Raw genomic sequence first — 26512 nt, forward strand, 5'->3', positions numbered from 1 at the left:
AAAATGCCTTTACCCCCAAAGAATATGTACCAGGCAGAGTGTCTAACAGTACATGCTACTGTGCTGGTTTCCAGGACTAGTTTTGAATAGCAAATGGCAGAGGGAACTGAGGCCTTCCCTGGTGGCTCAGCAGTGAAGAACCTGCCTTCCAATGCAGGAGACACAGGTTTGATCCCTGGGTTGGGATGATCCTCTGGAGGAGGAAATGGCACCCCACTCTAGTATCCTTGCATGGAAAATCCCATGGACAGAGGAGCCTGGTGGGCTACAGTCCATGGGGTCTCGAAAGAGTCAGACACAACTTAGCTACTAAACAAGAGAGGGTTCTATTTTACATACAGCACCTGACAACATTGTTGTGTCCGATGTTTCCCAGAATCAGAGTTTAACCCTTCTTCTCTGCCCTTTACACTGCAGCTAAGAAATCCAGAGCCTGGTAAGGACTAAATAGCCACTTGCCTCTGACTCTGTAATGGGATACCCGCAAATATGCTATTTTGGCATACCGATTACTGGCATACAGCCAGCAGCGGCTGCGCTTTGCTGGACTGGCCTTGAGAAGATACCCCACGTCCAAGGTCAGAGAAACCCCAGTAAGACGGTAGGCGCTGGAGCAATTGTGAGGAGATACCCCACGTCCAAGGGCAAAGGAGAAGCCCCAGTAAGATGGTAGGAGGGGCAAATTCGCATTTAGAAGCAAATCCCATTCCCGCCAGAGATGCTAAGAGGGCTCAAACAAACCTTGTGCACACCAGGACCCAGGGACTCCACAGAGACTGAGATAGAACTGTGTCTGAGCATCTTCTGTGGAGGTACAGGTCAGCAGTGGACTGCCACAGGGACAGGGGCTCTAGGTGCAGCAGACTTGGGTATGGCATAAACCCTCTTGGAGGAGGTTGCCATTAACCCCACCACAGAGCTGCGAGAACTTACACAGGACTGGGAAAAAGACTCTTGGACGCCTCAAACAGTGCCTCGTGCACCCGGACCCAGGAGAAGGGAACAGTGGCCCCATGGGAGACTGACCCAGACTTGCCTGTGAGTGTCCAGAAGTCTCCAGCAGAGGCGTGAGTTGCTGGTGGCCTGCTGCAGGGTTGGGGGCACCGAATGTAGCAGTACATGCATGGGATCTTTTGAAGGAGGTCACCATTATCTTCATTACCTCCACCAGAGTTTGGCCCCGGGTAAACAGCAGGGAGGGAACACAGCTCCACCCATCAACAAAAACTGGATTACAGATTTACTGAGCATGGCCCCGCCCATCAGAACAAAACCCAGTTTCCCTCTCAGTCTCTCCCATCAGGAAGCTTCCATAAGCCTCTTATTCTTCTCCATCAGAGGGTAGACAGGCTGAAAACCACAATCACAGAAAACTAACCAATCTGAACACATGGACCACAGCCTTCTCTAGCTCAATGAAACTATGAGCCATGCCATGTAGGGCCACCCAAGACAGACGGGTCATGGTGGAGAGTTCTGACAAAACATGGTCCACTGGAGAAGGGAATGGCAAACCACTACAGTATTCTTGCCTTGAGAACCCCATGAACAGCATGAAAAGGCAAAAAGATAGGACACTGAAAGATGAACTCCCCAGGTCAGTGGGTGCCCAATATGCTACTGGAGATCAGATGAGAAATAACTCCAGAAAGAATGAAGAGATGGAGCCAAAGCAAAAACAACACCCAGTTGCTGGATGGGACTGGTGATAGAAGCAAGGTCTGATGGTGTAAAGAGCAATACTGCATAGAAACCTGGAATGTTAGGTCTATGAATCAAGGCAAATTGAAAGTGGGCAAACAGGAGATGGCAGGAGTGAATGTCAACATTTTAGGAACCAGCAAACTAAAATGGACTTCAATGGGTGAATTTAACTCAGATGACCATTATATTTACTACTGTGGACAAGAATCCCTTAGAAGGAATGAAGTAGCCATCACAGTCAACAAAACAGTCTGAAACGCAGTACTTGGATGCAAACTCAAAAACAACAGAATGATATCTGTTCGTTTCCAAGGCAAACTATTCAATATCACAGGAATCCAAGTCTATGCCCTGACCAGTAAATGCTGAAGAAGCTGAAGTCGAATGGTTCTATGAAGACCTTTTAGAACTAACTCCCAAAAGAGATGTCCTTTTCATCATAGGGGCCTGTAATGCAAAAGTAGGAAGTCAAGAAACACCTGGAGTAACAGGCAAATTTGGCCTTGGAGTACAGAATGAAGCAAGGAAAAGACTAATAGAGTTTTGCCAAGAGAACACACCGGTTATAGCAAACACCGTCTTTCAACAACACAAGAGAAGACTCTACACATGGACATCACCAGATGGTCAACACTGAAATCAGATTGATTATATTCTTTGCAGCCAAAGATGGAGAAGCTCTATACAGTCAGCAAAAACAAGACCAGGAGCTGACTGTGGCTCAGATCATGAACTCCTTATTGCCAAATTCAGACTGAAACTGAAGAAAGTAGGGAAAACCACTAGACCATTCAGGTATGACCTAAATCAAATCCCTTATGATTATACAGTGGAAGTGAGAAATAGATTTAAGGGACTAGATCTGATAGACAGAGTGCCTGATGAACTATGGACAGAGGTTCATGACATTGTACAGGAGACAGGGATCAAGACCATCCAAAAGAAAATGAAATGCAAAAAAGCAAAATGGCTATCTGAAAAAGCCTTACAAACAGATGTAAAAAGACGAGAAGTGAAAAGCAAAGGAGAAAAGCAAAGATATACCCATTTGAATGCAGAGTTCCAAAGAATAGCAAGGAGAGATAAGAAAGCCTTCTTCAGTGATCAGTGCAAAGAAATAGAGGAAAACAATAGAATGGGAAAGACTAGAGATCTCTCCAAGAACATTAGAGACAGCAAGGGAACATTTCATGCAAAGATGAGCACAAAAGGACAGAAATGGTGTGAAACTAACAGAAGCAGAAGATATTAAGAAGAGGTGGCAAGAATACACAGAGGAACTGTATAAAAGGGATCTTCATGATCCATATAATCACGATGGTATGATCACTCACCTAGAGCCAGACATCCTGGAATGTGAAGTCAAGTGGGCCTTAGGAAGCATCACTATGAACAAAGCTAGTGGAGGTGATGGAATTCCAGTGGAGCTGTTTCAAATCCTAAAAGATGATGCTGTGAAAGTGCTACACTCAATATGTTAGCAAATTTGGAAAACTCAGCAGTGGCCACAGAACTGGAAAAGGTCAGTTTTCATTCCAACCCCAAAGAAAGGCAACACCAAAGAATGCTCAAACTACCGCACAATTGCACTCATCTCACACGCTAGTAAAGAAATGCTCAAAATTCTCCAAGCCAGGCTTCAACAATACGTGAACCATGAACTTCCAGATGTTCAAGCTGGTTTTAAAAAGGCAGAGGAACCAGAGATCAAATTGCCAACATCCGCTGGATCATGGAAAAAGCAAGAGAGTTCCAGAAAACCATCTATTTCTGCTTTATTGACTATGCCAAAGCCTTTGACTGTGTGAATCACAATAAACTGTGGAAAATTCTGAAAGAAATAGGAATACCAGACCACCTGACCTGCCTCCTGAGAAATCTGTATGCAGGTCAGGAAGCAACAGTTAGAACTGGACATTGAACTACAGACTGGTTCCAAATAGGAAAAGGAGTATGTCAAGGCTGTATATTGTCACCCTGCTTATTTAACTTCTATGCAGAGTACATCTTGAGAAACACTGGACTGGACGAAGCACAAGCTGGAATCAAGATTGCCAGGAGAAATATCAATAACCTCAGATATGCAGATGACATCACCCTTATGGCAGAAAGTGAAGAAGAACTAAAGAGCCTCTTGATGAAAGTGAAAGAGGAGAGTGAAAAAGTTGGCTTAAAGCTCAACATTCAGAAAACGAAGATCATGGCATCCGGTCCCATCACTTCATGGCAAATAGATGGAGAAACAGTGGAAACAGTGGCAGACTTTATTTTGGGGGGGGGGGGTCCAAAATCACTGCAGATGGTGACTGCAGTCATGGTGGCTCAGACGGTAAAGCGTCTGCCTACAGTGCAGAAAACCCGAGTTCAATCCCTGGGTGGGGAAGATCTCCTGGAGAAGGAAATGGCAACCCACTCCAGTATTCTTGCCTGGAAAATCCCATGGATGGTGGAACCTGGCAGGCTATAGTCCATGGAGTTGTAAAGAGTTGGACATGACTGAGCAACTTCACTTTCACTCCTTGGAAGGATATGACCAGCCTAGACAGCATATTAAAAAGCAGAGACATTACTTTGCAACACAGGTCCCTCTAGTTAAGGCTATGGTTTTCCCAGTAGTCATGTATGGATGTGAGAGTTGGAGTATAAAGAAAGCTGAGCACCAAAGAATTGATGTTTTTGAACTGTGGTATTGGAGACTCTTGAGAGTCCCTTGGACTGCAAGGAGATCCAATCAGTGCACCCTAAAGGAGATCAGTCCTGAGTGTTCATTGGAAGGACTGATGTTGAAGCAGAAACTCCAATACTTTGGCCACCTGATGAGAAGAACTGACTCATTTGAAAAGACTCTGATGCTAAGAAAGATTGACGGCGGAAGAAGAAGGGGATGACAGAGGATGAGATGGTTGGATAGCATCACGGACTCAATGGAGATGAGTTTGAGTAAACTCCGGGAGTTGGTGATGGACAGGGAGGCCTGGCATGCTGTAGTCCATGGGGTCGCAAAGAGTCAGACACGACTGAGTACTGAACTGAACTGAACTGATTATTTTGAATTAAAGGTACTAAGAAACAGCCATTGTGAGGACACTGTGTCCCTTCACTGGACAAAAGCAGGGACAAAGCTTCCAGGGGAGGGTATCTCCCTGTACTGAGGGGTAGAAGCCATCCTTATCACCAAAGAGAGGGAATTTCAAGTTGAGAAGCCCATGTAAACCAATATAAACATGTAAAATTTCCTGGGCTCTTTAGGAAGACAAGCCATTTCTGTGGAACCTTTTCATTAGATCTTTGGAAAAGTCTTCCTATGAGATCCTAGGACTAACTTCTCTGACCTCCATTCCACCTCAAGGTCTGTGCTTTTTAAAATAAGGAATAAAGTACAAATATATTTAATAGATTTTCAGAACTAAAAGATGTCTTAGACATGATCTGTGCTAACAGATTCAGGACACAGATGAAAAAGTGCAAGTTCCTGTGATCTTGCCTAAGATCACAGAGAGTGGCCAAGAAGAGGTTATTACCCCAGTCCAAAAATTCCAGTCCCAAAATTCTGTTGCACAATATTTAGTCTCACCAAAAACATAATGGGAAGCAGAGCTATTTCCAGTGAAGAACCTGTATTCATTCGTGCAACATTATTGAGCTCCTCTGACATGCTCAGTACCCTACAAGCTCCAGGAATAAAATGATGAAAATGATAAATACAGAGTCCACTTTTGCAACATATGACCAGCAAGAGAGACGAATTAAGCAAACAAATATAGCTCTCTCTTGAACAACACAGGGGTTAAGGGCACTGACCCTACATGCAGTTGAAAATCTGGGTATAATTTATAGTTATCTCTCTGTATCTGTATCTAAGTTTCCACATTTGGGGATTCACCCAGCTGAGGATCATGTCAGTACTGCAGTATGTACCATTGACAAAAATTTGCCTATAAGTGAACCTGTGCAGTTCAAACCCATGTTACTTAAGAGTCAACTGTAAATGAAACAATTACTTTTTGCAATAAAGACTAAGAAGGAAATAGAAAACAGAAGGGCTGACTTTAGGTAGATTGGTTAAGGAAAATATCTCTGAGGAGGTGATGCTTAAGCTCAAGGTTGAGAAAGAGACAGCCAAGTTAAGAGCTAGGAGAAATGTGTTCTAGGCTCAGGGATTGGTCAGTGCAAAAGCCATGGAGGAAAAGGTCCCTGGGAAGTAAAAAATCTTCCAAAAAATCGAGATGACTACAAACTAGTGAATGAGGGCAAGACAGCACACATGTCATGACATAAAAGCCAGATAATAAGACTTTGAAAGTCATGAGAAGGGGCATGGATTTTAAAGTAAGTGTAAATATGAAGGCAATTTACAAAGAGGTATTAAGCCAGGAGTTCCTGGCCAGTGTGGATACTCTGTGAAAAACAGCCTCCATAACATTCCTTCTTAACAGAACCCTACATGTCATTGTCCTCTTGTGTTTTTTTTGGTTTTTTTTTTTTTTTTTTTGCAGAGGACATAGAAGATGCACAAAAACATGTGGAAGAGCAAGGCAAGGGTGAAAGCAAGGGCCCTACATTTTCAATCTTGAGATCTCCTTCCATGCCATGCTCTCTCTTGTGAATTAAATATCCCATGAAAATGAATGGAGTCTGGGAATTCCCTGGTGGTCCAGTGACTAAGAATCTGCCTGCCAATGCAGGGGGCAAGGATTCTATTCCTGGTTGGGGAACTAAGATCTCCACGAGCTGTGCAGTGGGGCCAAGAATATTTTTTTTAATGTAAAAAATAAATAAAATGAACAGGGTGCTTGGTTTGAATATTCTTTTGCCAGACACAGTTCTGGCATACAGCACTATCAACCAGAATCTCACCCTACAAAGACGAAGGCAGGGAGGCAGAAAGAGACGAGGTAAAAAGGCAGGAGGAAGGGAGAACAATCTGTTTGCCACCTCAGCAAGCCTGTTATAGTCAATAACAGTCCTCTTTGTCATGGAATAAGTTAAGTATACAGATGGTTTTTGGAAATAACAGTCAAAACAGAAATGAAGAGCATATTAAGAGAAAAAAAAAACTATATGAAGAGAAAACATTGTAAGAACTGCCCTGTGAGGCAGCCCCACAGTTCGCCTAGCCCAGGATTCTGTATTTTCTTGGAGACCCAAGGATGCTTGGTAAGAAGGTTATGGGGTTGCAGGTCAGCCTCAGGTGTCACTGCATCAATAAGCTTAGCTGTCACCAGGGAAAAATGTACAGCTGACCCTTGGACAATGCAGGGGGTGGGGATGGTGGCAATTAGGAGCAACAACCCCCTCCAGTCAACAATCCAAGCATAGCATAGGGACTTTTCAGAGTGGTTAAGACTGCACTCTCAACTCAGGGGGCTGGGTCAATCCCTGATTGGGGAACTAAGATCCCAAATGCCATGCATCACAGCCAAAAAACCCCCACAAAATCTGAGTATAACTGATAGTCAGCTCTCCATATACACTTTCTCTGTTATCTGTGGTTCCACGTGGGTGGGTCCAACCAACTACAGGTCATTTATTCATGTAGTATTTACTGCTAAAGAAAATGGAAAACCATGCAGTTCAAACCCGTATTGTTCAAGGGTCAACTCTATAAACAGATCAGACAAGGTAAGCTTATTTATTTATTTGTCTCAGGGGTGCATGGTCCTTCTATGGCCAAGGTCAAAACAATGGCAAAATCTGGAAATACAAGTGAGTCCTCCAGTACCAAATCCAAATGCTCCAATCAGGGGTGTATGCTTTTTTGTTGCTGTTTTTAGACTCTTCTCTCCTTAAAAAGCTGAGTGGCCTCCAGCTCTCTGTTCCAACAGCCAAAGCTATGGATGCCAGTTGTGAGTTTAGCCTCTCTCCTCCTCCCTCTGAACAGGAAATGTGCATGTTGTATGTGGATTAATTTCTGATATTTCTCACAGTGAAGGTTTTGGCTCCAGGCTCTTCCACCTTGAATCTGCCTCCCTGCAGGATGGAAACAGGGCCCAAGAGCAGCCTCATGCACTTTCTTGCTAGCAGGGCTCTGCCAACAGCATCTCCCTGCCCTGGCCTCCTTCAGCGTGAGACTTGGGGAAGACAGGAATGATGGCTTGGCAAGGTGAGGCCCAAGGAGCCTGGTGGACTCTGCAGGCCTGGGGATGCACACTCAGGGAGAGACGTGGCTTCATTTCCCACATTTCTTTCACACAAAGCATCATTATAGGGAAGTGCTTCCATATGGCCCACGGAAAATCTCAGCCAAAAACAGCTTCAGTTGGCCAGATTCAGAGCAGTAACAGACATGAAGGGGCCATAATGAAAAGCAAGGATGAGAAGCACCAGGTTTTCACACAGGCAGGCAGGCATCTTTGCTAACTTTAGCCTCAGCCCTAGAGCAGGCAGACAGAGCTTGGACTTGCCAGCAGCATGCCCCCAGCTCTACTAGCTCCCTTTAGGGATGTGTGTCTGAGCTCCAGCTGCTCTTCCTTTGCAGAAATTATTCAAAAGTATTAAATGTTTTAAACCTTTTTCTCAAGTCACTAAGCACCCTTCTGCCACAATTATTCCTAAAGCTTGCACGGATATTTTGTTGTACTGAAATTGTTTTTTTTACTGTTAATCCCTTTGCCAATGCTTTATCCTAAAGAAGATGGAAGTGATGTAGAGATCATAGCTTCCAATGAAGAAAAGGTGGCTAGAGAGTAGGGTAATCTCCCCTTATCCTTCAGCCAATGTTAACTATGTGTCAGACACCTTTTCATACGTAGTTTAATTTGATCCTCACAATGACCCTAAGAGCTGAGCATAATTATTATCCCCATTGGTGAATCTGTTTGAGAGCCTTCACTCTCAAGCAGCTGATTCTACCTCCTAATGAACAGAGTGTAAAAAGAAAAGAAAAAAAAAAAACTGTTTTGGAACACAGTTAATTTCTCACCATGTTCTCCAAGGGGACCTAGAGTAGTTACTCAGTTCTTAACATGGTATGATTGTGTACCCTCTCCTTTAGTCCTTGGAAAATCCTTCCCTCCATTCATTCACTCATCTTCTATTTACTTCTAAACCCACTGCAATCAGGCTTTGGTTTTAGCCAGAAATTCATTGAAACCACTCTGGCTAAGGTCACAGATTTGGCTTCAAATTGCCAATGAGAAATTTTTGGACTTTTATTCCAGTTGACCTCGAAACAGCATTTCACATGGCTGACTATTACCTCCTTTTTTGGAATTACTTATTCCTTCAGCTCCCATACTGCTTCTGCTAAGTTCTGAGTTTACCTACTCTTCTCATTATCTTTTCACTTGAATCCCCTCAAATGTTTTCCCTGGCTAAATTCTCATGCCTTCCTAATATATTGTATATACTCTCTTTGGATAAACTCAGTTAATTTATAACTAAAGGGAATTCCCTGGTGGTCCAGTGGCTAAGACTTCATGTTCCCAATGTAGGAGGCCCAGGTTTGATCCCTGGTCTAAGAGTTCGAATGCTGCAGCTAAAGATCCCATGTGTCACAATGAAGATGGAAGATCCCATTAGCTGCAACTAAGACCCGATGCAGCCATAAAAAGTTAATTAACTAAAAAAAATATGTATTAAAAAATGCATAACTAAAGACCATTAACAATGGACTGTCACATTTCAGATCAACTCTTTCACCCCAAACAAAATATAATTAACATCTGTTTAAAGGTATCAGAAAAGTAACAAAGCACTGAATACTTATGGGGCCACATTTCTGGAAAGAAGAAAACCCAAGGAGGTGAACCCTTATTTTTGGTATGCATCTCCTCTCCATGCATTCCTTCCCCAGATGGACAGAAAAGAAATCCACCCAGCTGCTCAGGCTGGGAAATCTGCATCATTCTAGCTTCCTCTTCTCTTTTACAGTTTTCACTCTATGAATTAGCAAACTCTGCTGACTCTCTCTCCTAAATCTCTCTGCCCTCTCTGCTCCTTTACCTCTCCCACCTCACTACAACCCCGACGAAGATAACTGTGGCATCCTAGTTGGACTCCTTGCTTCCAGGCTCACCTCCACAAGTTGCCAGAATCACTTCATTAAAATGCATATCTAATCAAGTCCCTCCACTGCCTAAATTGCTGTAATGACTTCACTTAACCTGAAACGTGATTCACAACAATGAAGGCCTTTATGATTCCTTCTGAATGCCACTGTGTCTTTCCTCCCACCCTAACCAATGTGCAACCCTAGGTTACTCAAGAAAGTCCAGGCTTCACTCTAGTATCACACCATGAACTTTGTGTTTCCTCTGCCTGGAAAACCCTGTCCACCCTCTACTCCTCCTCTAAGGTTCTCCCCATTTGGGGAGAATGAGTAAAATCCCCATTTCATAGACTTCCTTAGGAGTCCAGTGGTTAGGACTCTGTGCTCCCAATGCAAGGGGCACAGGTTCAATCCCTGGTGGGGAACTATGATCCCACAAGCCAATCAGTGTGGCCAAAAAAATAAATAAACTTTTGGCTTCCCTGATAGCTCAGTTGGTAAAGAATCTCTTGGCAATGCAGGAGACCCTGGTTTGATTCCTGGGTCAGGAAGATCCCCTGGAGAAGGGAACAGCTACCAACTCCAGTATTCTGGCCTGGAGAATCCCATTGACCAGTCCATGGGGTTGCAAAGAGTCAGACAGGACTGAGTGACTTTCACTTTCACTTTCTGTTTCATAAGTTAAATCCAAATAAACTCAAAGGAATAAGATTTTAAAGTAGGAACACACATACAAAAAGCACTGGCAGAAGGCATAAATATATAATTTTTTCTCTTTAAGGCAGGGGGTAGGCAAACTATACCCTGAGGGTCAAATTTAGCCTGCAGGCTAGTTTTGTAAATAAAACTTTATTGGAACACAGTTCTTCCCATTGGTTCACTGGTTGCCTGTGGCTGCTTTTCATCTGCAGCAGCAGTGCTGAGTAGCTAAGACAGAAACTATATAGGCTAAAAAGCCCTTAAAAAAAGCCTTATTTCTTCTCTAACCCTTTACAGAAAAAGTTGACTGACCCCTAATTTTTTTAAAAAAATTAAGCAGCTATTACCAAACTTAAAAGGTGGAGAATTCTGGGTATCTATAATTTAGAAACTACCGATTCTACAAACAATACTGAAAGTCAAATGACAAACTGAGAATATTAAAAACAGTTACAACAAATAGTATATATTCATGATACAAGTGAGGAAAAGATCACCATCCAAATAGGGAAAAGAGTAAATGACTTCAGCAGCTAATTGAAAGATAAAAAAGTATAAATGGACAATTAATACAGGACAATATTTCAATAAATACAGGATGATATTTTCTACCTTGTTAGCAATCAAAAGGGGGAAAAAGAAATAAAGACTCCTAGTTTACCTTAAAAAAATCAGCAAATTAAAAATAATAGTTGTACTCTGTATTGGCAAAAGTTCAAAGAAACAGGTAATCTAAGAAGAGGTAATGGGAATAAAAATTTTATCTATTACACTTTTGGGGAGAAATGTGTCTTTTAGAACACCAGTCAAAAGCTCTTACTACCTAAAAACTTTAGCAATGGGAAAATGTTATTTTACTATCAGACAGTGTAAAGCACATGCTGTTGTATGGTAATGTTAAAACTTACTTTTTTCAGGAGACACGTGTGACTTTGACTGTCCCCGCACCAGCCTGCAGGTGGCACCGTCACCAGCACAGACACCACAGTTGTCCTCCTTAGCGTTGCTCCCCAGTTGCCGGTCGCAGCCCACTGCCTGCAGACAGAAGATGGCGAGCCAGGAGTGGGTAGAGATATGGGCATATCAGACCTTATGTATTTCAGAAATCATACTGATGGTGTTATCCTTCTTAAATGTACGAGTTGGCTCTCTTTGATGAGAACATAGATTTTAAAATATATAATAATAAATAAAGGGATTTCCCTAGGGGTCCTGGGGTTAGGACTTGGATTTGCCTCCCAATGCCCAGGACATGTGAGTTTGATTCCTGGTTAGGGAGCTAAGATCCCACATGCCTCATGGCCAAGAAAAAAAAAAAATCCCCAAACATAAAACAGAAGCAATACTGTAACAAATTCAATACAGAATTTAAAAATGGTCAAAACAAAAAAACTCAAAAATAATAACATATAAAGCTTTACACCACCATGTCATTTATATATAAGATTCTTATCCAAAGACCAAAGAATTAAAGATGAATGGAGGCTGCCCCTTGACATTCTCACCCTTAGTTTTTTATTTATACTTCTATTCAGCTATTTTATGTACATAAAATGAAAGGAACATTACAAATACTTCCTCTCTCCTCTTCCCCCAACCCCTTCCCTCTCTTTCTATCCCTACCCTAGTCCTGCTCTCTCACTTCTTCCCCCAGATGACCACTATTTTGAGGTTGATATATATCCTTCTGATCCATAGTTTAATTTTTTTCTGTTTTAATCTCAATCTATACCTACATCCCTGGTCTTCATATCATAAAGAATCTGCCTGCAATGCAGGAAACCTGGATTCAATCCCTGGGTTGGGAAGATCCCCTGGAGAAGAGAATGGCAACCTACTCCAAGATTCTTGCCTGGAGAATCCCATGCACAGAGGAGCTTGGTGGGCTACAGTCCATGGGGTCGCAAAGAGTCAGACACTACTAAGCGACTAACACACATACCTATATCTTATTCATATTGATAAATCCATCTCTCTCATTATCCTGTATCTGGATCTTTATATCTCCTTCTGTATCATTATCTATATTTATACCTACATATCTTTACTTGTATATGTATATATATGTGTGTGTATATAATTCTTATAAAAACTTTTATAAATAATTTTTAAAATATAAGGAATTAACAAGAGAGATATCTCAGAATATGTTTATACTGCATCCTTTAGTCTCTTGTGAATTATTACTTTTTTGTGAGTGAAGTGAAGTGAAGTGAAAGTCGCTCAGTCGTGTCCAACTCTTTGTGACCCCATGGACTTAATAGTCCATGGAATTCTCCAGGCCAGAATACTAGAGTGGGTAGCCTTTCCCTTCTCCAGGGGATCTTCCCAACCCAGGGATTGAATCCAGGTCTCCCACATTGCAGGTTGATTCTTTACCAGCTGAGCCACAAGGGAAGCCCAAGAATACTGGAGTGGGGAGCCTATCCCTTCTCCGGCAGATCTTACCAACCCAGGAATCAAACCAGGGTCTCCTGCATCGCAGGCAGATTCTTTACCCACTGAGCTATGAGGGAAGCTTTTGTGAGCAGTGTGTGTGTATCTGCTGAACTGTGAGCTTCCTTATATGAGAAAAAGGGCTACATCTTATATTTCTTTTTACTTTATTAAATATGACTTTTACATGACATACACTAACTAATGAGCTGATTTATTTCCAACTCTCTGCATACGTTCAGTGTTATTTGTATTTATATGCCTGGTGGTTAAGTGCAGAGACCATGGAGGCAAACAGCGTGATTACAACTACCCAGCCCTACCACCCTTCTCAAGATACAGGATATACAACAATGCAAACTACTCTAGGAGACTCATTTTCCTCAAGAGTGAAACAAAGACACTTGGGACATACTTCACACAGGGTCTATACTAGGAATGAAATGAGAAAATACATGTAAAACTCCTAGTACAGTGACTAGAATACTTGAAGGGCTCAACAAAAGAGAGTCCCTTGAATCACCTCTCTGTTTTTCATTTTGCCTGGACTCCCGGGTTGAGCCCCTACGCTTCAGCTTGGGGGAACTGCTGGATCAGAGTCTGTATCCAAGGTGTTGACGGGAATATAAAACTGGAGGAAGTCGAAACCACATCTATAGACTATTCTTTCCAAAGTGCTGCTGCTGAAGGGAAGGAACAAGATCAAATGAAAGTTTCAGGGGGAGGTGGGAAAAGTTCCAAGGAAGTTTGAGGAAAAGCCTATGATTAGAGATATTTTCAAATTCACAGAGGGATGTCGTGAAGAAAGGCTTTACATTTGTTCTGTGTATTTTCAAACGGTGAAAGCTACAGGTTTAGGTGTAATTTAGTTCAATATGAGAACGTATTTAGAGTCAGTTATCCAACAATAAATATTTAATCACAGGCTAGGTAGGAGACTTTGGGACAGGAAAACTGGAGAGGGGATTAAATTATTTGATGAGCAGCTGAATCCTTTGAGACCCTTTCATTCTGATTATATGAATTTTTATAAAGATAATAGTGAAATAGTAATAATAATAGTTGATTTTTATTGAATGCTGGGCTATGCCAAGCATGTAATACACATTATTTCATTTAATTTTCATGGCCACCTTTTGATACCTTTTATCTCTATTTACAAATTAGGCATCTGACTGTTTCTGAGGTTACATGACTTTCCTACATTACACAACTAGTATATTGTTTGAATATCCAGGTCCTCTTGACACCAGAATCTTATCACTATGCTCTACCTTCCTCACCTTTAGTATCAGCAGATGGACAACAACAAACCCAGTTACACAGGCTATTATATTAATATTTACTAAATACATGTGGAATAACTTAAGAGTGATTGATTTTGGAACCATACTTGCATTTTTAAGATTCAATCAATGAGTAACTTGTGTTCAAGCAACTTTCTCCAAGGGGAGTAATTCTACCATTAAATTATAGAAATACTGTTCCTGGGCCAAGCTCTGTCCTCACACATGTGAGTCCCTGAGCACTTCACATTTCATGAGAATGAGAATCACTCTCTATCTGGTCATCCAGGAAGGGTGTGGGTTTAGGAGCTAGGATGGGCTTATTTTGAAGAGTGTTTACAGCCTTGCAAGATCTTGGGCAATCAAATACCTCCCTGAGCACTGGTATTTATTTTATAATTTTTAAAGCTATAGTTCATCCAAATCTTGCAGCCAAAAAAAGCATGTGAAAACATCACAGAAAAATAATATCTGAAAAGATCTGATTGTCTTGTGATTCATAGGAGATAAGCCAAAACTGCCCTAGAAATTGAGGGACTACTGAATATTGGCTTTCAGATCTCATCATAATCAACAATGAGCAGCTTTTTAAGAATTGCCTGAAGCATTTTCAAGTTCAGTGACTTCTCCTGAAGTCAAGATCTCTAGCTGTAATGATTTAAAGATCACTAACTGACAAACATATCAATAAAATGTATTAACATCCACACAGCCAATTTGTACAGAGCCAAGCATTACAGAGTCTAAATTAATAAGATGGGATTCCTATTTTGCAGTGCAGTTGATGAGACAAGTTACACAAGACAGGGGATAATATAAATATAAATTTAAGATATATGAGCAGTGCTTTGGGGAATAAATACTCATATATAAATCGTCACTTCAGTGAAGGATTATTTCATAGTTCTGGCCTATGATTTCTTACACTGTTCATAGAAGTCAGTGTTTAAATCAGGGTCTTCACTCCAGATGGAGCAAATTTCCAGATCAGTTTCTGAATTTCCCAGATCAGTCAAATTTAATCCTTCATGAAGCAAATAATTTTTTGAGTCAACTTCTGTTTGAGATCTCTGAAAATTGAATTCTACATTACAAAAATTCTAACATTTCTGCCTGAAAAATCAGAGTATATGGAGCTATGGCAGTCAATAGGAATATTCATAAATAATTAGTTTCTCCCTTCAGCCCATGGAGGTCTGCACTTCCCCACTCCCTTAGAAATAAGTGTGGTCACTGACTGTCTTTGGCCAATGAAATATGAGTCTAAGGTCTGCATCACTTTGGTTAGAAGCTTCAAGGGTCAGGGCATGAGTCACACGTTCCCCTCCTCACTACTGTAGTTATTATGCAAAACGTGTGTGCAAATAAAGGCTCCTTCAGTCTGGGTCTCTGAGACATTCAGGGCAGAGACCCCTGCTGACCCACATTGGCCAAGTAGCATGAGTTAAAAGTAATCTTTGTTTTAAGCCATGGAGCTTTTGGGGGGTTGTTTATTACTGAAGGAAAACCTAGTCTGTATTATATTGGAGTTCTACTTAACTATTGATGGATAGAGCAAGGTCATTAACATCATGGTGTTGCTTGAAATTGAACACTTCACATTAAAATCTAGATTTCTGGCTCCTGTTGACAAAAACTGATGTTTATATATGGTTGATCCCTTGAGCACATCAACAAGCAGGTATATATTCTCCAGCTCATGACAGCCCTCGTGACTCACTATGACTACACCTGAGCAGTCTTCCTCCCTGAGGGGGGTGTAAATATTTGAGTTTCAACCTCTATCCTAAACTGTCTAAGCATCATTCATCTATTGCGCTGACTGTCGTCTACTAGAATCTCATCTCGTTTCCAGTTACAAACTTCAGTGATACTTGCAGCAACACAAAAAGTACAAATATCATCAATAGAGCGCAAAGGTTAAACACAGATTTTGGAATTCAGTTTCTTGGGTTCAAATTCCAGCTCTACCATTTTCTAGCTGTATCATCAGGGCAAATCACTTAGCCTCTTCAAATTCCAGTTTGCTTATGAACAGAGTGAGGATAATGACAATCTCGGCTTCAGAGTGTCTGATGAGCTAACACAGCCACAGGCTTAGACAGTGCCTGACCCTGAGTAAACATCCAGTATGTGTTGGATGCTATTCTTTTCACTAGAAACACAGAGTGATTTCTTCATTTACCCAGTTGTCAAGGAATTCAATAAACCTGAAAGATATATTAGAATTGTTCTGCAGATCTGGTTCCAAACAGGTCCTATTTCTGGTAAAAACCAGGCCCCTAAAGCAGAAGCAAATTTCATTGAGTGAGTATAGTTGTCTAATGTTAGATGCTGTGCTCAGACTCATGGTAGGTTGTTCTTAGGAGCACAGTGACACAGTCATGTAAATAAGCAAACTCTAAACACACTTGCAAAAATTATTTGTAGTCTCTGCTAAGTGAACATCAGGGCTCAGTTCATTGATCCCGAAGTAATCAGAGAGAACCACACAGTTTAATTTCTCCCATCCTGATAACTGTGGACAGCCACAGCCACACTGTCCAGGAAAGGGAATTTATGTGAACATCATCCCGTGGAAGGAAAGATACTGAATTCAACTGAGAAGCATGTGAGTCACATCTGAAGAAGTGTACACAATTCTTTTGACCTGAATGGCCTTACCAGAAGAGCACTCAGCTTTCATCAAGGTACCACCTGCCCAAAAAAATCCACTTGCCCATCAGACTCACAAAAACATGATAGGAAGCACACATTCTACTTTAATTTTCTTTTCCATCTGATCCTAGTTCCCCAACCAAGGATCAAACCTGTGCCTCACCCTCTGCATTGGAAGCATGGAGTCTTAACCCCTGAACTGCCAGGGAAGTCCCAGGAAGCACACATTCTAGAGGGACTAATTCAGCACTGAAAACCACCTTTATCCTGTGCACCTGCTCAGTCATTCAGTCGTGTCTGACTCTTTGTGACCCCATGGACTGTAGCCTGCCAGGCTCCTCTGTCCATGGCATTTCACAGGCAAGAATACTGAAGTGGGTTGCCATTTCCTCCTCCAGGGGATCTTCCTGACCCAGGGATCAAACCTCGGTCTCCTCCACTGGCAGGTGGATTCTTTACCACCGAGCCACCTGGGAAGTCCTCTTGTTATCCCAACTTAACTTATTATCTGCTCTGACCCCATCTTCCCCAGATATCTGCCATATTGCCACTTGACACTCCGCCCATGGCACTGACCTTCCTAGAGACAGTTCCAACCGAGCTATTTCTTAAAAAAATTCTTCACTGGCTCCTTTCACAAGTTTGAGAATCAGTTCATGATTGGTTTCCACTTATAGCTGCAGTCTCAACTTCTAGCCTTGTCCCACAGGTATTTTTTCACCTCAGCTCTACAAAATGAGTCAAAGATGCTTAAACATACCTACTCTGTCACATCTCTTTACAAACTCTATTCTTCTGCCTGGGATTCTCTTCCTCATCTTGGTTTATGCAACTTCTACTCAAGTCTTCAAAGCCTCAGTGTCCAAACATTGACTGGATTGCATTGCTCCTCTTTAGCCCAGATTAAATTGTTTTTCATAACAACTCATTGTCAAAAACGTGTAAAACAAAAAGGCATAATTCCACTGAACAAAAATAGCTATTATTATTATTTCATGGAAGAGCCCAAAAGTTAACTGGTGGTTATAAAGGGAAATCACTGACAGCATATATAATAAAAGAATAAAGTCATAAACTCTGACCTTTGGGAAGATTAGTCAACAGTAAATGGCAACCCATTCCAGTGTTCTTACCTGGAGAGTCCCAGGGATGGGGGAGCCTGGTGGGCTGCCGCCTATGGGGTCACACAGAGTTGGACACGACTGAGGTGACTTAGAAGCAGCAGCAAACATCAAATAAGATGGTTTATGAGTAGAAGAGAAAGGAAGAGAGATTAGTTAGGCCACCAACGGAGACTGGCTAGTCTAGTTTTGGAGTAAAAAGGTGAAAGTGGAGAGGGGAAAAAAAGTGAAATGTGAGAAATTTGATTGAAGTATCAGGATAGAGGACATGTAAGCAAATACCCTTGGTAACCACAACGTGAATTCAGGAAGGTGACACTGAGAATTGTGGTGTCATAAACAGAAATTAATAGATAGCAGTTTAAATAACTAGTGGATCTGGGAAGAACAATACTAGTTCATTTGAGAAGGGGTGGGGACTGAAGAAATTCCCATGGTGTATTGGAGGAATTTATGGAATCTCCCAGAATGGACATCAAACTTGAACTAGAAAATTCAAGATTGGAGGCTGAGAGAGAAATAAAAGAGACCAAGAGATATGAACAACCTTTGCATCTGCAAGTAGACAAGACTCATTTATTCAACCAGTTTTTAATTAAGGACCTTTGATGGGGACAGATATTGTGGAAGTACTGGGGTATGGCAGTGAGTTGAAATGTACAAGTTAAAAAGATAATGTCACGGTAGCTCAAAAAACAAGATCTAACTATGCTGTCTGAAGGTAGAATTGACTCAGCAATAGATTACATGTGTAGATTGAAAGAGAAAACTCAAGAATGATTATTTTTAAAAGGTACAGATGAACCTACCTGCAAAACAGAAATAGAGACACAGACGTAGAAAACAAATGTACGGACACCAAGTGGGAAACAGGGGGTGGGATGAACTGGGAGATTGATACTGACACATATACACTATTATATATAAAATAGAAAACTAATGAGAATCTACTGTCTAGAGAGTAACACAACACTGTAAAGAACTGTACTCCAACAAAATGTTTTTAAGAAAAGAATGACTCCAAGGTGTTGTGGTGAGCAACTGGAGATTGTTTTCCAGACGGAGGGATGTAGGAAGGAGAAGCTCATCTGATAAGCAAGACCACGGTTCCTCCAAGTATAAGAAGTCAGAGATACCTGGCAGGGTCTGATACTTAGTAGATGGTTAGCGACATTTGCTACTATTACTGCTGTTTTTGTTATGAACATAATAAGGTAGATGGAATAGTAAGCATTCCCTATGTTTATAATTTTTTCCAGTGATCAAAGGAATGGAGTAGAATTCTATCCCTTCCCAACAATCCCCACACTGTCTCAGCAACCTGTCATAGTCTTCTGAGTCCTCACCCCTATTACAAGCCACAGGGGGTTATACTTCAGTCACATTCATCACAACTCTGCAAAGATCACTCTAAAAAGTCTGCTGGAGTACACTCATGCTAATTACTTAGTAAATAAGTCACTGCTCCCACAGGCCTCAAACAATGAATTACTTTTAATGAGAAAATTCAGAGAACCTATCAATACCAATAAATCAGTAGTTCTCAAAGTGGGGTCTTTGGGCTAGCAGCATCAGCACCTCCTGGGAACTTGCTAGAAAGCAAATTTTGAGGCCTTACCCTAGACCTTTTGGGTCAAAAGCTCTGAATGGGGTTCAGAACACTGTGTTTTAACAAGTCCCTCAGGTGATTCTGATGTACTTTCAAGTTGGAGAACCACTGATCTAGAAAAATCCACAAGTCATATATTATTGTCTTTTGACTCTATATGGGCAAAATTTACACTATTTTGAATAAGTAAAATATAATCTACAGGTGAATAGCACTCCTAAAGATATGTTTTACATTAAAATCCTCAAAGGCAATATTTCATCTGCATGAACTGAAGTACAGAAGAGAAAGGTTATCTTTACTGACAGTGGTTGCAGCACCGGCTGGAGACAGGGGCCCGGGAAGCAGGTGTGGCTTACCTGGCAGATGCCACTGATACACATGTCCAAGGAGTCAGCAGTGCACCGTGTCCCATCCAGGACTTTGGGTGCCAGCTCCACCACCAAGTTTTGTCCCCGGGCCTGACACCTGAGCGCGCAGGGGGCGGCAGGGTCGTTGTACTGTGGAAGCCATTCATAATAACGTCCCTGGTACTGAACGTCATTGTAGGCTGAACACTGCTGGGCTCGGAAGTCCTCTGCATCCGGAGGGCAGTCCTAAAGCAGAGAAAAAGGGCCACAGGCACATCGCGAGGTCAGCTGGGTCAGCGCAAGGCTGAGCAAGAGTCCCATGACAGCAGACCCCCACCTCCTCTCCGGAAGTCACTTCATTCCTTCCTTTTTTAAAAAAAAAAAAAAAACTTCAGAATCTTCAGTGTGGAATTCTACTGTGGAATTTTCTGATCACGGAGGGAATCACCTAATTTATTCTGATTATTTTTCTACTCAGGTAGTTTTTTTCAGATAATTAAAGCTTACCCTATGTAAATGCCTAATTCTGCTCTATTTTAAACATACTGAATATAAATTTTCAAACATATTACATAACCTCTTTGTTTTTGAAACAAGGGAAATGGAATGTTTTTGGAGTTTTCCCAGTGACCTAAGGCCTTCCATAGGAAATATTAATCATCATCCATGCCTTCAGGAGCCATTTCAACGTAAATGATTATTAGCCATTATTTTAACTGGCCCCAAATTGCTGCACTAATGTGGGAACTTGCATTTGTTTCACTATTTTTGTCATCTAGTTCATGCCTTTCCTCTCTTGCTCTCAGGCCCCCAGTCATCACTTTACTGGTACCCAGTGCCTGCCTTTGACTGGCTCTAGAATGGAAAGAGACAACATGGTTTTTTCAAATCTGTCTACAATAAAAAGCTAATAAACAGCCCCAAGGAGCTCTCATGTGAAAGTCGTGGCCAACTGTTTGCACCCTAGTCCTTGGAATTCTCCAGGCCAGAATGCTGGAGTGGGTAGCCTCTCCCTTCTCCAGGGGATCTTCCCAACCCAGGGATCAAACTCTGGTCTCCTGCATTGCAGCCAGATTCTTTACCAGCTGAGCCACAAGGGAAGCCCAAGAATACTGGAGTGGGGAGCCTATCCCTTCTCCAGCAGATCTTCCCAACCGGAATCGAACTGGGGTCTCCTTCATTGCAGGCGGATTCTTTACCAACTGAGCTATCAGGGAAGCCCCAAGAAGCTCTCATACTAAAGGTAAAAAGTGTTTGTACAAGTTTTGATGACTCAAGGATCTTATTTAATTACTAACCGGTCTCATCAGACATTTCCAAAGCAAGATGCTGAATGACAAAAACGCTCCTTTACTCTTCAAAACTGAGCACAAACTTCCCAATTAATGGGAATGAATTCACTTTTTAATTAAATAAAATAGATTCAGAAAGGTGATTTTTTTTTTGTATTGCAAAAGAAATAAATGTTCATTGTAAAAACTCTGGGAATAGTTTCTATTCAAAAAAAGAATAAATAACAAAGATTCTCATACATAAGTCTTTGACCAAATTTTATTATTTCCCAAGGACAAACTTCTGGAAATAAAATTTCTGAGAAAAAGGGTATGTTTCATGAGTATTTCAAATTAATGCTTCATTGCCCTTCAGAAAGGTCTTCTTATTATCATCAGGATACATAAGGTCCCTTTTCTCAGTATCTCTTCTTGGTTTGGATATAATTTTCCAAATTTTTTTCTAATCATAAGTGTTAAATAGAATTTCAATATTTTTTTTTAATTTCAATGTTTTAATTTGCATTTCTTTTCATTATTTAGGTTTAGTATCTTTTCATGTATATTTGCTTCTTGCATTAATTCTTCAAAAATTTGGTTTTTGTCCTTCATTTTTCTCTGGAGTGTTTGTGTTTTTATTATTTTAACAGATAAAGCTATTAAATTTCATAGTGAAGCTATCAACTCTTTGTTGTTTGTACTGAAAATATTTTTCTCATTTAATTTTGTTTCTGGTGCTTTGTGAAGTCAAGAAGTTTTAAATTTTTATGTAGTCATATTCATATTTCCTTCCAAGGTTTCTTTCTTTACTAATGAGATACGCTTTTCCCACCCTGCCATGAAAAAGATAAACACTTAAATGTATTTTTCTAGTTCTTTAATAGTTTAGCAATTATGCTTAACTCTTAATTGCATTTGGAATTTATTTTGATCTATGGGGTAAGGTAGAACTCTAACTTTATTTTTCTGCAAATAGTTATTAACAGATTATCAGCCAGAATTTTAAAATATAATTTCTTCTATTTATCCTCTTTTCACTACTTGATTTTTATATTTTACTTGTTTGTGCTTTAGACCCTTATAAAATGCCTTAAATCCTTTTTGAATATAGTACTGTCCATGGAATTCTCCAGGCCAGAATGCTGGATTAGGTAGCTTTTTCCTCCTCCAGGGGATCTTCCCAACCCAGGGATCGAACCAGGGTCTCCTGCATTGCAGGCAGATTCTTTACCAACTGAGATATCAGGGAAGCCTTTTTTGAACATAGTTAGGGAATACATAAAATATAATTAATAAACTTTCCCCTGGCATTAGTTGTATTACTTTGTTGTGAATCCACTGTGTCTACATTTTTTTGTTTTAGCAAGATTAACCCTTAACCAAGGTCACAGATATGAAAGAATCAAGTTGAAGAAGATTAAGACCAGATGACATTTTTCTCTTGGAATAAGGGCTTTGTCTTCCATCTAGCCATAGAGAAGATCATCAGTAATAAAATTATCTCAACTCCTCTTTCCTCAACCATGGCCTGTTTTCTCTATATCTGACTCTTTGAAATCCAAACCAGAGAATTTTAGAGAGCAAGGTAAAAATAACTTCCCCTGCATCAGGCCCACTTACCATCCTAAGCGTGCTCCAGGAACTGCAAGTGCTAGCTGACTCTTGAATGTCTTAAACCCCCCAAACCAATGAAGCTTTACAAAATCAGCTAATTAACAGAAAGCAACTAGGAAGCTAGCCGAACCTGAGCCCTTGCTGAAGGGGTGGCCAGGTTGGTCTGTGTGACCCAGCCTCCTTTGCCGAGGCTGTCAGAAGCAAACAACTAGTCCATGCTGGGTCAACCTTTCCCAGGAATTTGGAATTGCAACAGAAGAACTGAAGCTGAGAACTCACATTAGTCTGGGCTAGGCTAGTCATTTTTTTATGTGATGCATGTTGAAGTAAAGTGAGCCAGTTCCCACAGCAAAGAAAAAATAATTAGACATGAAAGAAGGTCAGATCATAAACCATGGGTTTCAACTGAAGGAGTAAGTAACCCAGGCTTCACTTTCTGATTCCTGGGTCCTCGAGATGTGCTTATGCCTAAATTCCACTAAACATCCACCCACCCATTCAGTGAATTCCATTTCTTTAAGCTAATCTGAGTGGGCTTCTATTCCTTACAAATGATGACCCCTGATTAAGACAGCCATATATCTGGACAGTGTTTTCTTGTTTACCAGGAAATATCACTGACATTCTCTCGTCATAACTACCCTTCACATGGGGTATGTCAGGATTTCATTAGCCTCGTTTTCATAAAGGGAGAAAACAGATCCAGAAGGTCTTCAGTCGCTAGCTCAAAGACAGACAACTAGAATATGACAGAGCCAAGACTGAGTCCCAAAGTAATGAGCATTCCATCCCATGATACTGCTTTCTAGTCATTCTGGGGGACAGTGACTGCTTATATTATTGCTTTCATTCACAAGGTGCTCTTCCAGTGTCAACATTAAGCCTGTCTAGTCTGCTTCAGCTGCGTTCCATGCCCTGGCTCAAGACAATCTAGGGATCCTTGTGTCTAAAGTTTAGTTGATGTTTAGGAAGCTTGGATGCCAAACATCCTTCTGCTTCCCTTTGCCCGAGAAGTATTTCTTCACATCAGTTAAGTTCAAGACAACACTTATTTATTAAATATACTTTATGGGTTTTGCCCAGGTGACATGCTGTGAGGAACACAAAAGAAGAATATCATCCATAAACTACTTAGTGAGCTTGTTATCTTATTGGAGATGTAGAATCCATGTACATGGAATTCATTGAAACAGTAGGTTATCTATTGCTGTTTGTAGACTTACAGCAGGACTTTGCAATGAAAGAAATAAAATTGTTATCCAAAAATTAAATTTAAAATTGAATAAACAGACTTGATTAGGAAAGAATCAGTCTGATAAGGAGAGAATAAATCCTAATCAGGAAGATTTGACTCAGTCAGGAAGGAGTAGCTGGCCTGGGAGGCACAGAAATGGAAAAGGGGAAGGAGGAGGAGAGAGATGGAGAGGGAGATAAGGAGGGAAGAGATGGGAGGAAGGGGAGAGAGGGAGGTGGAGAGGGAATGAGATACAGCAGACAACAAACAGCACCCATTCAAGGACCATTCTAAAGACAGAGGTCTCCCTTCCTTCCTAAAGCCATGAGAATACATCAACTAGCATGGACGACTTTGGGAGAGAAGTCGAGACAGAGACTATCTGATAAACTGAGCATTTTTATATGAGAGAGACCATTTCCTAAGAGATGATTTATATAATGGGACTGGACCAAACTTTAATTTGGATTAGATATATTCCCCTAGATAACCAATGAGTAGGGACTCAGGAGAAATATGATTTTTGTATAAGCAAATATGAACATTTTATCTTATCTTCCTATCCATATTGTAGTATGAGCTAAATTTCACGATCCTCTTACACACCAAATGCCAAATTTCCCAGCATAAAAATAAATTACCATAGGTGGCCATTATCAGCTAGAATAAGCAAATGATACATCATGAAGAAGTAACAGTTCAGAAGGGACCTAAAGGGTGATATGATGTGAATAGGACAAGATATGAGAGACAACGTAAGCAAAAGGCAAACAGTAGAAATAAGTTCAATATCTATGAGGCACAGCCTTGTCCAGTCAGGGTGAATAAGATATAAATCTCACCAACTGCTGGAGGGCCTGAAATGCAAGTGAGGGGAATTGAAAGCAATACGGTGGGGAGTGACACAAAAAAGGGACACAATACACGGCATTTTAGGAGGGCCAGGATGATAACAAGATGGGCTGGAGTTCTGAGACAGATATGAGAGGAAGAGGTCCTTGCCTAACGTAGGAGTAATGGGGAAAAAAAAAAAAAGCTCTAAGAAAAAACTCTCAGAAATTAGCCTATGAATATAGGATCCAGAGTATAAAGGATCTTTCAGGGGTCACATGAAATGTTACCTCTTCTGGAAAATTGTCAGGGAGCCCAGGGAACCCACTGTGCAGAATTACACATGCCTCAGTCTGTGTTTGTATAAAAATGGGTTCAGGCTACAAAAACACTCTTTCCCAATTATGATATACTCATTTTTAAAAATATGTTCCCTTTGCTCTCTTCTAGCTGTCCCTTTAATCCCATAAAGCCTGGTATAAAAACATATGAGTGAGTGAATTCAGGTGTATGGCCTCCTTGCTGACATGCATGACTGCTCTTGGAACTTCTCCACTTCTCCATGCACCCCTGATAAGGATAACTCTTCCCTGAGGCCGCAGTGGCCCAGCCCTGGCGGCAAGAGTCCGCGCTGAGTGCTGATCGGAGGATCATGTCTGGGGACAGCCATTACCCGAGGCCGTAGGACTGCACACAGACATGCTCTGTTCCCTTCGCCTCACAGGCCTTCCAGCCCAAAGTCTCATCTCCCCTAATCACCTTCAACTTCGTAGGGACTATGAGGATTAAATTTACTTATTCATGAAAAGGCACTCAGAACAATGCCTAGGATATTTAGTAGTACTTAACGAGTCTGAGCCATTATTGTTGCTATTATTATTGATCTTGATTAGGAGTTAGAAAGCTGATACACATGTGAAAAATTACATGGTCCGAAAGCTGAGAGCCTGAGCCTTCAAATAACCAGGAACAGAAAAGTATTAGCAACCTTGGGAACAGGACCGAATGTCAGGTCTCCAGAGCTCACCGGCAGTGGCTTCTGCTTCTCAATACAGCACACTCCCCTTCGTGGCCACTGAGTGACATCCCTTGGATGGAATGGGAGATCTTGCAGTCCCATCACATAGAGCTCTCAGGTTCCCAGCACTGTAGGTGCAGGCATCTTTGGATCACAAAGCAAGTTTCCCTTATAAAAGAGTGCCTGACCTGGGAATCACTGAAGGCAGCTTCCTTCAGAGGAGTGAGTGACATGTCCCATCCCCAGGGACAGGGGAGCCACTGACTACTGAACGAGTGTGGCCTATTTCAGTGAGGACATTGGAAGCGTTGAGAAGTAACAGCAGGACTCATAACTCAGTTCTCCCTCCACTTGATGAGGGCTGCAGAACAGTCCCCACTCCTGCTCTCTGGACTCCTTGGAGATTTCAACAAAGTTATTCTAAATCCCTAATTAACAAAACAGGAGGCATCTCAAGTAATTACATGTAAAAAAAGAAACCAAGATGTGACCATATTTGTACCCTGAGTTCATTCTGGTTACATCCAGAATGGTTCTAGTGGTAAAGAACCCACGTGCCCAAGCAGGAGACATGACAGACACAGGTTCAATCCCTGGGTCAGGAAGATCCCCTGGAGGAGGGCATGGCAATCCACTCCAGTATTCTTGCCTAGAGAATCCCATGGACAGAGGAGCCTAGCAGGCTACAGTC

At 41.3% G+C, this 26512-nt stretch overlaps 1 protein-coding gene across 4 annotated transcripts in view; it reads right to left on the bottom strand.

Moving 5' to 3' along the window:
* The window catches only part of ADAMTSL3 (ADAMTS like 3), a 371527-nt gene that overhangs the window by 198095 nt on the left and 146920 nt on the right, over nucleotides 1-26512 (bottom strand). For all 4 annotated transcript variants that reach the window (XM_018066193.1, XM_018066194.1, XM_018066196.1 and 1 more), the window contains exons 6-7: nucleotides 19863-20099; nucleotides 11302-11428 (exon numbers count right to left, since the gene is read on the bottom strand). In XM_018066193.1, the coding sequence (XP_017921682.1) occupies nucleotides 11302-11428; nucleotides 19863-20099 (364 nt within the window). The remainder of the gene's footprint in view (nucleotides 1-11301; nucleotides 11429-19862; nucleotides 20100-26512) is intronic.

Source organism: Capra hircus, chromosome 21, assembly GCF_001704415.2.
Source record: "Capra hircus breed San Clemente chromosome 21, ASM170441v1, whole genome shotgun sequence".
NCBI classification, from domain to species: Eukaryota; Metazoa; Chordata; class Mammalia; order Artiodactyla; family Bovidae; genus Capra; species Capra hircus.